The sequence below is a fragment of the Zosterops lateralis genome (assembly GCF_965231275.1).
Source record: "Zosterops lateralis genome assembly, chromosome: 9".
NCBI classification, from domain to species: domain Eukaryota; kingdom Metazoa; phylum Chordata; class Aves; order Passeriformes; family Zosteropidae; genus Zosterops; species Zosterops lateralis.
Window position 1 is genome coordinate 11297357 of NC_139769.1, and position 15425 is coordinate 11312781.

General features: G+C 56.8%; 1 protein-coding gene across 2 annotated transcripts; it reads right to left on the reverse strand.

Moving 5' to 3' along the window:
• Positions 1-31: 31 nt before the first annotated feature.
• TIE1 (tyrosine kinase with immunoglobulin like and EGF like domains 1) lies at positions 32-13750 on the reverse strand. 2 transcript variants are annotated; one of them, XM_083867541.1, is made up of 23 exons: positions 13353-13750; positions 12600-12887; positions 9124-9234; positions 8852-9007; positions 8622-8753; positions 8192-8332; positions 7862-7990; positions 7330-7475; positions 7047-7191; positions 6637-6795; positions 6327-6464; positions 5882-6172; positions 4933-5223; positions 4087-4400; positions 3775-3985; positions 3524-3634; positions 3229-3419; positions 2997-3110; positions 2763-2833; positions 2471-2511; positions 2253-2349; positions 1919-2018; positions 32-1679 (listed from the first exon to the last, which is right to left on the reverse strand). In XM_083867541.1, the coding sequence occupies exons 1-23, from the start codon at positions 13396-13398 to the stop codon at positions 1608-1610; spliced, it is 3495 nt and encodes a 1164-aa protein (XP_083723667.1). In that variant the 5' UTR covers positions 13399-13750; the 3' UTR covers positions 32-1607. The 2 variants fall into 2 exon arrangements, with proteins under 2 accessions (XP_083723667.1, XP_083723666.1); XM_083867540.1 differs by having other exon boundaries at positions 33-1679; positions 4207-4400; positions 13353-13520.
• Between the last annotated feature and the right edge of the window lie 1675 nt (positions 13751-15425).

A 15425-nucleotide genomic window follows, 5' to 3' on the forward strand; every position in this document is an offset into this window, starting at 1 on the left:
AGCAGAAAGACCTAGGTGTGAGCAGGACTGGTGACACTGCCCCAGACACTATTCCCAGCTGGGAGCAGAGGGAGTGCAGAGGCAGTGGCACATGTCAGGCTGTTTGTAAGGGCCATTCCCCATCACTGATTCACTGGGGATCTCAGGGATGGGGCAGAGATGCTGCTCACTAACAGCTGCAGTTGACACCAAAGACCACTGGAGGCCAGAATGGAAAATCAGAATGGTATTGACAGAGTTCAGAGACCTTCTGGGGATAAAAGACTCCTGCCCAGGAGGACAATGCAAATGCCCCTGTCTCCAGCAGGGATACCAGGCTCTGCAGGAGCCACTCTTGCTTCTTGTGGGACTGCAGAAGACAGACAGACAGTTGGATGACATGTCCAGGGATGAGCAAGCTGAAGCCAGTGGAGGTGAAGCCCAGCCACTCTCGGGGTAACAAACAGCAGCAGTGAATGTGAGGGACCAAAGCCTGAGACAGGAGGGTCAGCACAGAGCCCAGGTGACTCCTGAGGGATGGGCATGTCAGGCTCACCCTGGCAGCACATGTTTGAGCAGGCTGGACAAACAGTTGTCACTTTGCCAGATGTGGGAAGTTATCTGATGGCTCCACACAGTGCTGGGAGGTGCCAGCTGGCCAGGGTGGGAAGGCTGTGGAGTTGCACAGCTCCACAGGATCCAGCTGGAGGAGCAGGGCCATCCCTTTAAAGAGCAGCCAGCTGAGGGGAAGCTGCAGAAACAATTTTCAAGCATGCAACAGGCAGCTGTGCAAAGGAAGGACATAGTCTGTTCTCCATATCCCTTTTGGGACAAGACCAAGTCTTAAATTGTGCGTGGGAAAAGATCCCAGTTGGATCCTAAGAAAACCCATCTCCATGGCATGATGAGACCTGGAACTAGTCTGGGAATGCTGGGATGTTCCTGGGAATTATCAGAGGATCCCAATGAGAAAAGGATTCTGAGGAGTGCGCACCACAGCAGCCAATCACTGGGTTCCCACATCCTGTTCCCCAGTGCTGGCAGCAGGGCAGAGCTGGGTGCCCAGCAACACTTCTCTGGACCTGGCTGTTGCATGATCTTTATTGTCCATAAGGCAGAGCTGGCACTTCTGAAGGGCCACTGCAGAGCTGGAGGCTGTGCACAGCCAACACTGTCCCTTTGCACCCACCAGGGTGGCCCATCCCATGCCAGCAGTGCTGCTCACAACCCCTGGCACCACTTCAGGCCCAGAGCATGCTGAGAGCTGCAGGGCAGGCAGCTGCTGTGTCGCTGCTTCCTCCTCTTGCCCCAAAGCTTCAGCATTTGTGTCCGTGGGCTTAGGCATTTGCCCTTGCTCCTGAGGGAGGCCCTCTCCTGCCTGCTCTGCTGCCAGCACCCTGCTGCTGCTTGTCCTTGGGGGCCATCCCAGTGTGTCCCCAGCAGTGTCAGTGGCTGGCACCATGCCAGGGAGGGGATGGCACAGTCCTGCCACAGGGAAGGCGCTCTTGGGAAGGGGCACTGTCATTTGGCTGCTTGGCCGTGGAGCAGGACAAGCAGCCCTTGTCCCCACAGCACTGTTCCAGCAGGCTGGGGCCAGCGCTGCCCCTCTGGGCGGTGCCAGTGCAGCCTCATGCCTCCTCGGCCGTGGCATCGATCCCCGCGTAGGTGAAGTTCTCAAACAGGGCCATGTTCACGTAGGCCTGTGAGGGAACCCCAGTTAGGAGCCAGTTGTGGGCACGTCCACATCTGCCTCCCATCCCCACTAGCATGTTCGTGGGCTCTGTGCCCTTGTTGTCTCCCCGCACCCAAAAAGTGTTGGCAGGGTTAACCTCCACACATGGTTCTGTGGCTAGCTGTCTGGTCCTCGAGCCCAAGGGATGCTCCAGCATGTGGAAAGCCTTTGCCCTGTGATCCCTCCCACTGAGCCGCTACCACTCACCTTCCTGGCCTCCAACATGCGGATGAGCTGCATGGAGATCTGGGCGAAGGGAGGGCGCTCGTAGGGGCGGTCCCGCCAGCACTGCCGCATCAGCTCGTACCTGGGGACGGAGAGTTGTGGGCGGCTCAGTGCGCACAGGAGGACAGAGGACAGGAAAGTACTTGTGGGAGATGGGGGAAGCAGGCGGGAAACTAAAGCCCAGGAAAGGTGTTTGGGTGTGGGACCCCAGCCCATCCTTCAGCCACAATGCAGAAGCTACTGGAGGTTGGTGTGAGCCCTGTGGGGCAATGGGGTTACGTGGGTGCCACCATCAGCCGAGGCTCTGCCCACTTACACCTCGTCGTCACAGTTGCGCGGCTTCTCCATGCGGTACCCCTGGGGCAGCTTCTCGTACAGCTCGGCACACGTCATCCCGCAGTACGGTGTCCCCCCTACAGCCAGAGACACACGGGCTGAGGAGGTGACAGTGCCTAGGGTGTTCCCCCCCAGAGCGCCAGGATAACCAGACCTACAGGGACCTGCATGAAGGCAGGGGACAGAGAAGAGCCTTACCCAAGCTGACAATCTCCCAGAGCAGGACCCCGAATGACCACCTGAAAGGAGAGGAGCAGAGGCTGTGATAGACTGCCCAGCTGTGCCTCGCCGATGGGCACAGGGCAAAGCCCAGGGTGGAACAGGCAGCCAGAGCTTGGGCTGAGCCAGCAGCTCCTCAAGGAGATGCACCAGCATCACCTCCTGCCCTTGCAGCACCCAGAATAATAGCATTGCCTCTCTGACTGTGCCAGAGAGGGGTGGAGGCAGCCACAGCCACGCCCCACCCAATGCCCCTGCCTGCAGCACTTACACATCACTCTTGGTGGTGTACACACTGTAGTTGAGGGACTCAATGGCCATCCAGCGGACTGGCAAACGGCCCTGGGGAAAGAAAGAGCCACCATCAGGGCTGGGGGGTGCCCCCTGGGTGGAAGATAGCTGTGATCCAGCCAGTCCTGGCATGGTGGGTTGGTCGCATTGATGGTGAGTATCCTGCCCACCACATTGGTGCAGGCCCCATGGAGATGTTTCATTCCTGGCTCACCATTGTCTTCTTCACATAGACCTCCTCCCCTCTGGAAAGACCAAAGTCAGCAATTTTGGAGGCCAGGTTTTCTCCCACCAGAATGTTTCTTGCTGCCAGGTCCCTGTGAATGAACTGAAAGGCAAGAGCAGTTTAGCAGCAGCTACACTGAGGGCCCCAGGGACCTCATGCCTTGATGGGGAACCCCCAGGCCTCAGGAAAAGGGTGATCTGAGGGGCTTGCTGGCATGTACCTGCTTCTCACTCAGATACTGCATCCCCTTGGCCACATCTGAAGCAAACTGGAGGAGCTGCTGGGATGTGAGGGTGGAGGCGGTGCCGTGCTCCTTGGCAAAGGCCGGGTCTGTCTCCAAGACTCGGCTTTTGCGGAGGAAGTCAAGGAGGTTTCCATACGGAGCATACTCAATGGCGATGTACAGGTAGCCTGGGGGGCAGGAGGAGGTTGGGCTACTGGGGCTCTCCCCAGCAAAAAGGAATGGACAGCTGTGCAGAGGTTGTTGGGCTGGGGTAGAATGGGACAGCCCTCACCCTTGTTCTCACAGGCACCCAGCAAGTTGATGATGTTGGGGTGATGGCCCAGTTTGCACAGCACCTCCAGCTCCCCGGCAAAGTCACGATGGTCATTCTCTGAAGCAAACTCTGGAAGCAAAGAAGGGATGAACACCTCAGGCCTTCCCTCTGCTTCTCTGCAAATGACTTCTGATGCTCCCCAGGAAAAGCATGGCCCAGGAAACAGTTGCAGCACTCAGCCCACCCTGCCTGCCTCCCCCAACACTCACCTTTCAGCATCTTGATGGCTGCATTCATTTTCAGGCCATCCTTTTTGATCATGGCCCTGATTACCTGCCCGAAGTTGCCCTCCCCAATCATGTCCTCAAACTTGATGTCTTCCCACTCCAGGATGGGATAGCTGAGGGGCTCAGGCTGCGGCTTGGGCCGGCGTGTCAGGGTCAGGGTCCCCGAGTTGAACTGTAGGATGGTCTCTTCCCCCTGGCAGATGGGAGTGGGTGAGGTTAGAGGCACCAGGCACCTCTCTGCCCATGCGGCAGTCCCAGCAGGACAGAAGTCATGGGCAAGGGTGGGCTCCGCACCCTCTCCGTGTGGAAGTGAGGTCTGGCTGCATCCGGACTGGAGGCTATGGAACGTGACCTGGATCGGGCTGGGACGTGGGGAGCAGGGGACACGGTCCTGGTGGGGCAGGCGGCACTCACCGAGCCAGACTGGTATGTAAAGGTGCGGCGCCGGTGGAAAAAATTCTTCTTGATGAGGAAAAGTGCCAGGAGAGCAAAGAGGATGGTGAAGCAAGTGACGGACACAGAGCCAACAATGGCCAAGAGCAGCTGCTGGTCTGTTCCCGCCTGCTCAGTGCTCTGGCTGCCCAGGCTGGGCGGCACACTCAGCGCTCCTGCCAAAAGGAGGGACGGAGGGTTGTGGTCCATGGTCGAGCCCTGCCTGGCCTGCACTAGTGGCCAACCACCATGACAGCAGCCCTCTCCCAGCACCCAGGCCCCCAATGAAGATACCATAAGTGCATCCTGAGCTCCTGGTGCCACAGTGGCACAGAGGGGAAAGTATCACAGCCCAGCTCCTGACACTGAACCACTGGTTTCTGGACCGCCAACTAGCTTTGGGTCAAGCCACAATCTCTTCCCATGTTGATTCTGCTCTGCTCCCTTAGCTCCTTGATTCCAATCCCCCTCTGCCCCAGGCACAGCCACCCTGTAGGTGCCATGCTGTCATCATGCCACTCTTACCCCTGTAGGACTAGGAAGAACAGGTTTTCTTAAGACCCCAAGAGTACTGGTCTTGGGCTGCTGTTTCACAGCCACACTCAGAGGTTACCACAAAGCAACCCAACCAATTTTTGCTGACCCAGAATCTAAGCCCAAGCTGCAGCAGAGCTATGAGCCCCCTGCCTGCTGGGACACCCCTCTCACCATCCCCAAGGGTCTTGGCTTTCACGGGCTGGCTCCACTCCCCTGGAACATGGGAGTTGGCACGGACACGAAACTGGTAGCTGGTGCTGGCGTTGAGGCCCCCCACGATCTTGGTGGTCTCAGCGCCGCTGTCGGTGTCAATCCACTGGGGTTCACTGGTGCCCCCCACCTGCTGCAGCTCCACAATGTACTTGGTAATGCCCCCGTTGGGGTACTCGGGCACCTGCCAGGAGAGCCTGATGGCGGTGTCAGACACGGGCTCTGCTGAGAGCAACTGCGGGGAGGAGGGCCCTGGGACCAAGAGAGGAGAGTGTCAGTCTCAGAATGGGGCTCCTTGTGCTGCAGGGGCTCAATGCTGCTGTTAGGATTGGACCCTGTGGATGGCAATGGCAACCAGAGCCATGTCAGCTTTGAGGAACCTTCAGGGATTCCTTGGTCAGGCTGGTGCTCTACCTCCCCATGGTTTTCCACCTACTTCAGGGGCTTCATGTGTGTGTGTCCACAGGTGGGACTGCAGGGCTCCTCAGGCCCTAGTGACCACCCAGCAAAAATACCAGGCAGCAGGGTTAAAGCAAACCAAAGGGAAATATTTTTTTCATGCAGAGTATAATCATATCAAAGAACTTGTTGCTACAGGGTATTGTAAAGGCTGCAAGAATAGACAAGTCCATCGGGGTTTGGGCAAGGGTGCAGATAACAGATCTGTTTGTGAGCATCACTCATGGTGGCTCCAATGTCACATTCAGCTTAGGATGTTTCTCAGCTCCTTGGTGCTGGAGGCTGCAGGGTCTAGTGAGGAAAGAAGGGCCCATTTTCCCCAAACAGCTGTTCATATTCTATCAGAGATGAGATAAGGAGCAGCCAGGCCTGGGCATGGTTGCTGTTACAATTGTAACTGATTTATCATTGTAATTCCCTTTTATAGTTCCCTGCATTCTGCTGGACCCACCTTTGCTGTTGATCATGACCTTATAGGGGTCAGAGGGCGGCCCCAGGCTGGTGCAGTGGTACACCAGCACCTCCAGCCTGTACTCCTTGTTAAACTCCAAGTCCCCGATGCGGGCAGAGAGCACAGAGATGGATGTGATGTTTTTCTCAGAGACCAACCGCCTTGCAGAGTCGAAGAGGTGGACAATGAACCCATGTGCTGGCTCACGGTTGCTTGGCAACTTCCAGTTGACGTGAAGTATGTTTTTATTTTCTATGGACCAGCCTTCGATCACAGGCTTGACTGTGGGCTCTGCAAACAAAAAGGCAGCAAAAGCTCATCATCAGCTGTGAGACTTTGCAGGCTCTGTGCTGTGCTATGCAGGGTCAGGGTCAGGGTCAGGGTCAGGGTCAGGGTCAGGGTCAGGATCAGGATCAGGGTCAGGATCAAGGAGGTAGAGGCTCACCAAGGCAGTCAGTCACCATGATGGCTTCAGGGCCCTTCCTGCCCTCCCCACCAGCCCCTGGCCGGCTCAGCTGCACCTTGACGATGTAGGCGGTCACTGGCCGGAGGTTCATGAGGGTGATGTTCTCACTGTTGTCGACTGTTGGCCAAGAGGACATGTCAAAACCATACCCATCATCCACAGTCTGCCCTGCCACCCACATCCTCCTCAGCATCACCATGGGGGGCCTGGTATGGAGACATCTGCTCACCCCAGACCTCACTCTCTCACACAGGCTCTATCTGTGTCTCCCAGCCCTGCAGACACATACCCACAATGGATGACCATGCTGAATTGTCATCCTTGGGCTTGTAGAAGAGTTTGATGGAGGTGATGGGTCCGTCACCAGAAAAGCTGTCCACAGGTGACACCACGAGCTGGCGACTCTGCTTGGCCAACAGCCGGGGGGCGCTCAAGGGCACTGGTGGCACTTGGGAAGAAGGGAATGACACTGGTGAGACTGGGAGAAACAAGGAGCAGAGCGTGGATATATCTGCCACCTCTTGGCTCCTTCCAGCTTTGTCAGGAAAGTCTTTTATAATCACCCAAACCTGTCTGCTGGCACTGCAGCCCACGATGGGAGTCACCCAGTCCAGTGCAGGGATGGTACTGCCACACTATGCTGGCAGCCTTCCCCAGCAACCCTGGCTTGTCCTGCTGATGCCAGCACACTTTCCTCACCTCGGATATTGACCTTGACTTTCCGGCTGTCCTGGCCCCCGGTTGTGGAGACCCGGCATTCCCAGAGCCCCGTGTCCGCCTTCGTCAGGTGCCGCACCTCAAACTCACAGGTGATCTGCTTTGGCTCGATGATGGTTTTGATGACCTGCAGCACAGAGGGTGCTCTCAGCTCCTCCACTCAGCCCCTCCACTCAGCCCCCATCAGCCTGAAGCTGCCCAGCAGCCCCAGGTACTCTTGAGGGAGCTGTCAACATGGAGATGGTGGTGGGGCACAGGGCAGTACCTTGAGCACAGTGCCGTCAGCCTTGCGCAGCTCCACGCTGTCCCTGGTGGGCAGTGGGTTGCCAATGGCCACGCAGCTGATGATGGGCTCTGAGCCCAGGTTGAACTCCAGCTCTGAGGCCAGTTGGATGATCTGGGGGAACCGGTCTGGTACATAGAAATCAACATTAGGGCTGGCCCTGCTCCTCCCCAGGCACAAGAAAGCCTGGCACCTTTTCTTGGACCCATATGCAGCCAGACTGTGGTGCCAAGGGAAAGATGATAGATGCTGTGGTCTAGCCCTGATCCCCATCCCACATGCTGGGTTCGGCAACAATCTCAGCACAGATAATGCTGGGATGGCAGACCAGATGTTGTCCTTGCAATGTCCTGGTTTCCACAGACTTGGAGGCTAGTTCTACAGGCAAGGGCTCCTGCTGAACCAACTGGCAAGACCAATAGCCAACGGCCCTCCCAGTCACTGGTGAGGAAGGAGCCAGTGCCCACTTGAGGGTGGGGGATGGAAACCTGCCACAGCCCTGTGCCAGTCTCACCTGACTTCTCACAGTGCTGCCCATGCCAGCCTGCGGGGCAGACACAGCCACTGAAGCGGTTACAGCTGCCTCCATTTTGGCAGGTGCACTCCAGGGCACAGTCAGGGCCGTAGAATCCTGAGGGGCAGGCTGTGGGAAGAGGAGAGCTCAGTGCTACCCCTGGCCATGTCACAGGACCGCAGAGACAGAAAGCAGCTGATGCAGACAGCAGTACTGCTCAGCCTGTGCCGACCCTCAGATGCAGAGAGGTTTGTTTAGAGATGCTGCTGGAGAGCAGCCAGGCCCTGGAGGAAGCCAGGCTGAGGGGGAAAGCTGATGGACAGCCTGTACCTTGGTCGCAGCGGGAGCCACTCCAGCCCGAGGCGCAGGAGCAGCCATAGGGGTCGGGCAGGCAGAAGCTCAGCCCCTGGCAGCCCTGGGCTCTCTGACACGTCTCCTGGCAGTTGCGGCCAAACTGGCCTTCCTGGCAGGCTGGAAAAAGAAGCATGGTCTGCCCTCACCCACCATTCATCCATGCAGTTACTGCTTGTGTGTGGCACAGAGCTGGCTCGGGTGCCCCAAGCCCTGTATCACCACCTCGTGGAGAGATGGGACCCATGTGGGTGGTCCACCCTGGGCCCAGAAACAGAGAACACTGAGGGCGGGGAGGCACTGGGGGTGAACATGGCATTTCTAGACACAGTGCTCAGGTCTAGGGGTGCAAGAGAGCCCCCACACATGCCCTGGGCATAGCAGCCAGTGCTGGGCAGGTGGAACTCACCTCTCTCACAGTGGGTGCCCATGAACCCTGGAGGGCAGATGCATTCACCAACGTACTCGTGGCAGATGCCACCGTTCAGACAGTCGGGACAGTCCTTCTCACAGGATGGTCCCCATTTCTTGGCAGGGCAGGCTGCAGAGAGAGCAGAGGGGGCCAAAGTGCCACCTGCTGCCAGGCAGCTTACTGGGCTGGGCTGTCCCCACTCCCCAGGCAGACAGGGCCCTGCTCACCTCTGACAATGAGGCGGTAGAAGGCACTCCACAGAGGACTGTCCCCCATGAATGTGGCACTGTAGACACCGTTTTCACTGACACTGACACTGGGGAGTGTCAGGACAACGTGGTCATCCTGCACCTCACCCCGGTCCGTGGTCTGGTAGTAGGTGCCTGCAAGGGGAGCAAGGGGACAGAGGATTATCTGTGACTTCCTGTGCCCCCAGGGCCAGCGCCAGGCACCAGCTGGGAGCAGCTCCAGCCCTGTGTCTGCTCTTGGAACCACTTGCCGTTTCTTTTCCACATAACATCTGTCTCCTTCCTCTTGAGGATCCTGGCAGAGAAGGTGGCTGCCTCAGCAACATTCACAGACTGTGTGGCCTTCACGGGGAAGAGGTGGGCTGCAGAGGAGGAGGCACAGGTTGCACAGCAGTCACCCCCAAGGGCACTCACACCCGAGGGCAGTGCTGACACCCTCAGCCCAGTCACACCAGGACACACCCTGGCACAGCCCAGCCCCCACCACATGTTTCTGCTGGAATGTCATGACACATCTCCCTGTTCGCTCCATGTTGGACCCAGGACCCCCCAAGCCTCTGCAGGGACAGGGCTGCCTTCCTGGCCTCTTCAGCCCCTTCAGGCAGACACCAAGGAATGGAATTTGGCACCCTGCCCTCTGAGCAGCCCACCATCTGCACAGGATGCTGGTGGCAGCAGTCTGGGAAGGTGACATCTGGAACAAATGTGCAGGGTGCACCCTGCCTGCTGGTGAGGTGTTGAGTGCTGCAGGCAGGGAAAGCAGGAAAAATTAAGTGTGCAGGAGGCTGCACTCCAGCCCCCAGGACTGGCAGGCCCATCATGGTTGTTTTCCTGATTCTCCAGGTGCTGGGGGGTGCAGCAGCAATGAACTCCCAGAGCACTAACATGAGTCACCCAGACCCCAGCCTGAGCACAAATAGGGCTATAAATACCTTAAGGCCTGGGAAACCAAGCCCTGGGCGTGCCAGGACAGACACAAAGGAGGACACAGGCGGCTGCTGGCTTTTGGAGCCTGGCAGTACTCCAGCTTGCACACACTAAAAGGAGCCACGCCAGGTTGGAGCTAAAACACATCCAGCCCTGTGTCCTGCGCCTCTGAGGCCAAGGACCAGGAGGAAGCAGCACACGCCGCAGACGCCCAGGGAAGGGCACCGCAGGTCACACTTCACAGTAATTTCCCAGAATAGCCTCCCCACCCTCCCGTTGGGATCTTTCTTCCATGGACTTTGAAGCACCCAGTAGTGGGCTCACAGATATGGCCCTCACTCTGTTTCACTCCACCTCACTCCCTGGAATGAAAGGTGACAGTTTCCTGGGGACCCCCAAACACAACGCTTTGCATTTGCACACACCGATTGACCTGTCACTCCATCACTGCAGCCCTCACAGACTGCATCTCTCCCCTGTCTCTCTGTCACTCCTCAGTGCATTCATCATCTCCCCAGGCAGCCTGGGGACAGCAGCCAGCATGGTTGCTTGTTCAGCTCTTTGCACCCACAGTTGGTGACACAGGTCCATGCAAAGACCTCAGTGCCATGACAGTGGGAACTCCCTCGTGTGACAAGGACTGCTCCTATTCCTACTGTCACTTCTTTTAGTCAGTTATTTACCCATGCAAATATCTCTCCTGTCACCCTGGATGCAAAGTTTCTCTCAAAGAACATTTGAAAGAGAGTTTTCCCAGTTTTCTCCAGGAATCTGAGCAGACAGTATCAATTTAGTCTTTCTCAGCATCCTTACTGCTGCTGCCCCAGAGACCCTTACCACTGCAAACTCAGCTGCCTCTTCCTCAGGACCACATAACCACATATTCTGCTCTTTATTACATTTTCCGCTATTTTGCCAGGTTCTGACTTGAGTTTCCAGGCCTGTAATTCTCTACCCAGAAGTTTTAGGAAAGTCTGATTTCCCAAGGGCAGCAACACAGCTTTGCTCACTGCACACCCAGCCTGGTGATGTCGTGCTGCTCTGTTCTGCTATTTATCACCTGTCTCCTGCTGTCAACAGTGGCATTTCAGACAGATGCCCCAGCAAATTTTCCCAACTTTTCTGTTGTGCACACAGATACAAAAAATTTAATAATGTTGGTTTTCCGTAGTTGTCTTTCTGCTCTGGAAAGTGTAAAATATAGTTTATTGACAGATTTAAGCACTTCTGAAATTGCTTCTCAGGATCTCTTTGGTTTCCTTAACTTTCCAAAAATTTATCAAACTTCCTAAGTTCTTCTCCATGCATGACCTTTTGGGAGCTGCCAGCTTTCCTCTAACAGCATTCCCCACCCACTGTTTCATTGCCCTGGCCTGCTTTGGTGTGCTCTCAGGCTAAACAGGAGAGATGAGACACACCAAGCCCCTTCAGTGGGTTCTATATCCAGCCCTCCTGCAAACATGTAAATTTTTTGCTTACTACTTCCTTTATTTTTTAAATTTCTTATCTAAAGAAAGCAATAGCAGCTTCTTTAAGACTTGTGAAAGAGGCACCTTTTTGCAACTCCCACAGGGGCTTGAACCCAGGCACTGACCAGCTCCTCCAAAGCACTATTGTGGCCGGGCTAAGTGGACCCAGGAGTTGGGGCTGACTGAGAACACTCCACCACAGGAAACACAGTCCCAAGGATGGAGCCCCAGAACCATCACCTCCATCCATGATTTATAAACAAGCACATTCGGGGGGTGCAGAAATCCCTCTGTGCTTATCACCCCATGCTGCTGGTCACATCTCCCACACTGTCTCCATTTGTCTCCATTCCTCAGTGCTGCCCTGCTTGCTCAGACCATCCAGCTCCATTCCAAATAGAAGCACCACCATTTTTTAACTTGAGCCTCTTTACAAGGACAAAAGCTGAGCCCTGCTCCCTGGTGGATGCTTGGGCCTCACTAGTAACCTCTGTGCCTCAGCTTGGAGACACTCAATCTCCTTGCTGAAGCTGTGTCTTAACAAAGGCAGGGAAACTTGTATCCTCTCCTCTTATTCTCAACAAAAGGTCAACTGTTTTAGCTAGAATTTCTAAAAAAGAGCTAGAAAACATCCTGAAGCAAACATCACAGAAAATTTCAGTCTTAATAGTTTTGCAAAGTCTCAAGCACAGGGAGGGGAGGTTGGGGGGGCAGTGTGGGAGAGTGCTGCCCCAGGTGGTATCCCTGCTGCTGGTCAGCCCAGGGAGGCCCTTTCAATTCTTATGGCCCAAAACAGGAGTGGGAGACGAGCCCAGCACTGCTCTTGGCTACAGTGCAGTCTGGCAGTGCCTCTCAGCAAGCCCCACTGCTAGAGCAGTGACATGCTGCCCTCGGAAGGTGTTTGTCCAGCACCTGGGGAGGCTGCCAAAGCTCTTCCCCAGCACCACCTCCTCCCCTTGAGCCTGTGGTGGGGACATGGGCTGGCACCACTCTGAAGGGCTGCCCCCTGCCCTGGTTAATGATTTCCAGACCCCACAAACTCCTCCAAGGGCACTCAACTTCCTCTTGGACCTTGCCCTTCTCCCAGGCACTATTACAAATCCAGACAGCTTCTCCATGGGACTCAGCCATGCTCCTCCAGCTGAACATCCCCTCCATCTCCCTTCCATCTCCACCCCACCAGTGCTGCCCACCCTAAAACTAGCTTATGGATGACCACTGTCCCCCCACCACCCTGGCTGGTACCGGGATCATGAAGCATAGGGCAGGCAAGTCCCCTGTGAGCCTGACTGGCAGGCGGGGGCCTCCTGCTGCCCCCAAAAGCCACTCACCATTGTGGCTGTTGTGCACATAGACCACCTGGGCCTGCTCAGTCGGGGTGCGCCCCAGGCAGTAGAGGATCCCCACCAGGTCAGCCTTGGAGAAGCCCCTGGCCTGGACTTGGTTGCTGCGGTTGCGGTAGTTTTGGAAGCCCATTTTGGGGTGCGTCATCACGATCTTGTTCTCCCGCTCGATCTGCAGGTAGCTCACGTCGTGCTCCCCCACCACACAGGAGAGGAAGAAGTCGGAATGGGACAGGCTCTGCACGTTGGCAATCAGAGTGATGTCCAGGATGGCCCCTGGGGTGAGGGAGCACAAGGGTGCGTCACAGCTGGGCAGGAGCATGGCCACACCAGCCCTGCCTCAGGGCCAGACCCCTTTACCCAGATGTCTCCCCCTTTCCAGGATATTTTTGCCACCCCCAACCCAGAAGTCACAGCTAGGGCACAGCAAGGTGTGTTGCAGATGCATTGGGATGACACAGTGCACACTTCCGCTCTCCTTTGGGAGACCCCACCTGGATCAGCTCCCCAACACGAGCCAAGCATGCATCAGAACGGGGATCTTGGGGTGCCTCTCCACCCACGTCAGAGAAAGACAGCCAGGGGCCTCTGAGGGCTCCGAATGGCTGAACACAAAGGGATATTTCCTCCCTCCCAACCCCGCTCCGATGGCGCCACTGAGCTTCCACAGCTGCCTCATCCCACCAAGCCACCCTGAGGCAGGGGCTGCTCACTTGGGGCAGACAAAAAGGGGCGATTTACCTGCCAGATGTGGGAAGAGAAGTAGAAGATAAATCTGGAGTCCCATGTCCTTAGAGCTTGTTCCGAATCTGCAGAGGTCAGAAAATCCCCAGCATTTCCTGGCTACGGGGCTCAGAGCTGGAGGCTGTGGCTCCCTAGGAGCTCCACGTGAGCGGCAGCTCAGGACCGCTGCTCCCTGCCTCTGCCTCCCATCTCTTCTCCATGCTGTTTCTTGACTTCCAGGGCAGCTGGGACCACCTCCTGTGGTGCATAGCCTGGTCACAGACAGAGAGATGCCCCCGTTTCTGCTGGCTCCGTGGCCAGCCAGCTGCTCAGGAGCAGAGCTTGCTGCCCAAGGGGCCCCTGGTGTCCCCTGCCTGGTGGCAGCTCTTCCAGGGAAAGGCACCCGCCCGCCCTTCCAAGGCTAGGACTGCATGCTCAGGGTTCCCTGAGCCATGCTGAGCCCCTGGCCCAGGCAGGAGGTGTCCCAGCCCTGCTTTTTGTCCAAGGCTCAGAGTGCCTCATGCCCCAGCCCGCCCGGGCGGCGGCATCCCCATCCCCATCCCCATCCCTCGGCGCAGTCCCGTGGCCGATGGCTGTGGGAAGGGCTCTCCAGAGCAGGGAAAGGAAAGGGGCCAAGGGGCCGTGGCTGGTGGCGGCGGCGGAGCCAAATCCTGTTTCCCATGCGGCGTTTCCTGCTCTCCACCCATTGTTTGGAGACGGCCCTGACTCCAGGAGCCGTCGGGAGCAGCCCTGCACAGGCTGTCCCCCGGGGAGCGGCGTGCGGCGGGGCTGAGGCCGCGCACACCTTGTGACACCTCAGCCTCCCGCCGCCACCAGCCGGGCTGCGGGGCATGGCCCACCTGAGCTCCGTGCTGTGCCACGCCCGGCTCATCCCGGGGGCCCATCGAGGAGACACTGCCCAGGATGAAAGGGGATGAGTGGGAGCACAGGCAGGGCGCCAACAAAGCTGCCCAGCTCACATGGGAGGGTGGCCATGGCCGGGAGAAAACCCTCTGTGTTGTGGTAAACATGTCTGGAGGAAAGTGGAAGCAGGAGAAAGCCTGGCTTTCCCTTAGCACTCTCCCATGCACAGTGTTAACATGGCCTTGCTACAACCCAGCCCCAGAGGGTCTCACACACAGCATTCCAGGGGGGTTGTGCCAGCCACCACCAGGCTCCAGGCTCTTTGCCTGGCAAACAAAAAGCATTTCCCAGGAAATCACCATAAGCTTCATGCACCAAACCTCACACTGCCTCACAAATCAAACTGTTCCCATGTGAAAGCCAGGGCTGCCAGGGAGTGAGTCTCATATTTTGATGTGTCCTGAGCCCATGCTGTATCCGGCCAAAAATCTAAAGCACACATGGAGAGGAAAGGGAAATCCATTCATCGCTTCCGACTATTTAGAGTGCTCTGGGGCCACACGGTGCCCATGGCATGCTGAGGGAGGGATGGCAGTGAGCAGGAGCTCCCACAGTGCAGCTGCCTGGCCACTCCACGGCAGGAGGGGTGAAGGGGATCTCAAAAAGGTGGACACCAGGTGCAGCTGCCTTCATTTGCCTGGAAAATGAAGCTGGCTGTAGAGAATGCAGAGGCCAGTCAGGCTCAGAACTGTGTGCTTACATGGGCAACTCGTTCTGTGCTTCCCTGGCAGCTGTGGGGGAGTGCATCTCACAGAGCCTGAGTTACAGTGCACTCTGTGAAATGTCCTTTTTCAGGAGGATCTGTCTGAAGATGGGATTATTTACACCAAAGTTTTTGCGGAACGGGAGCCGCATATGGGATCATTCTCTGCACCAGGCCATATCCAGGAGATCTCAGGGATCCATTGAGGAATCTGACCCTACATGATTTGTTTGCGTGTGTTTTTTCCTAGGAGCACCTGGATAAGAGCTGTGCTGTCTATCTGTGCAGATTCCTTCAGCTGGAGGTAGGGTAGGAAACCTTTTTGGGGAGTTTTGTGGGGATGCCCAGCTAGGACCTTACAGCTCCAGTTTAAGTTTATCTGTTTCCAGAGGAGGCACCAGAGAGATAGGCACAGCTGAGCACAGCCGAAGCAGATGTCCACACTTGCTCTCCTGCAACATGGA

What these genes read in the sequence shown, in the direction of transcription:
- TIE1 (XM_083867541.1), bottom strand. Translation starts at nt 13,398, where the DNA reads ATGGGACTCCAGATTTATCTTCTACTTCTCTTCCCACATCTGGCAG. An exon ending in AGCCAAGACCCTTGGGGATG is followed by an intron (nt 4,401 to 4,932) that starts GTGAGAGGGGTG and finishes TCCTTTTGGCAG; the next exon opens with GAGCGCTGAGTGTGCCGCCC. An exon ending in AGCCATCAAGATGCTGAAAG is followed by an intron (nt 3,635 to 3,774) that starts GTGAGTGTTGGG and finishes CTTTGCTTCCAG; the next exon opens with AGTTTGCTTCAGAGAATGAC.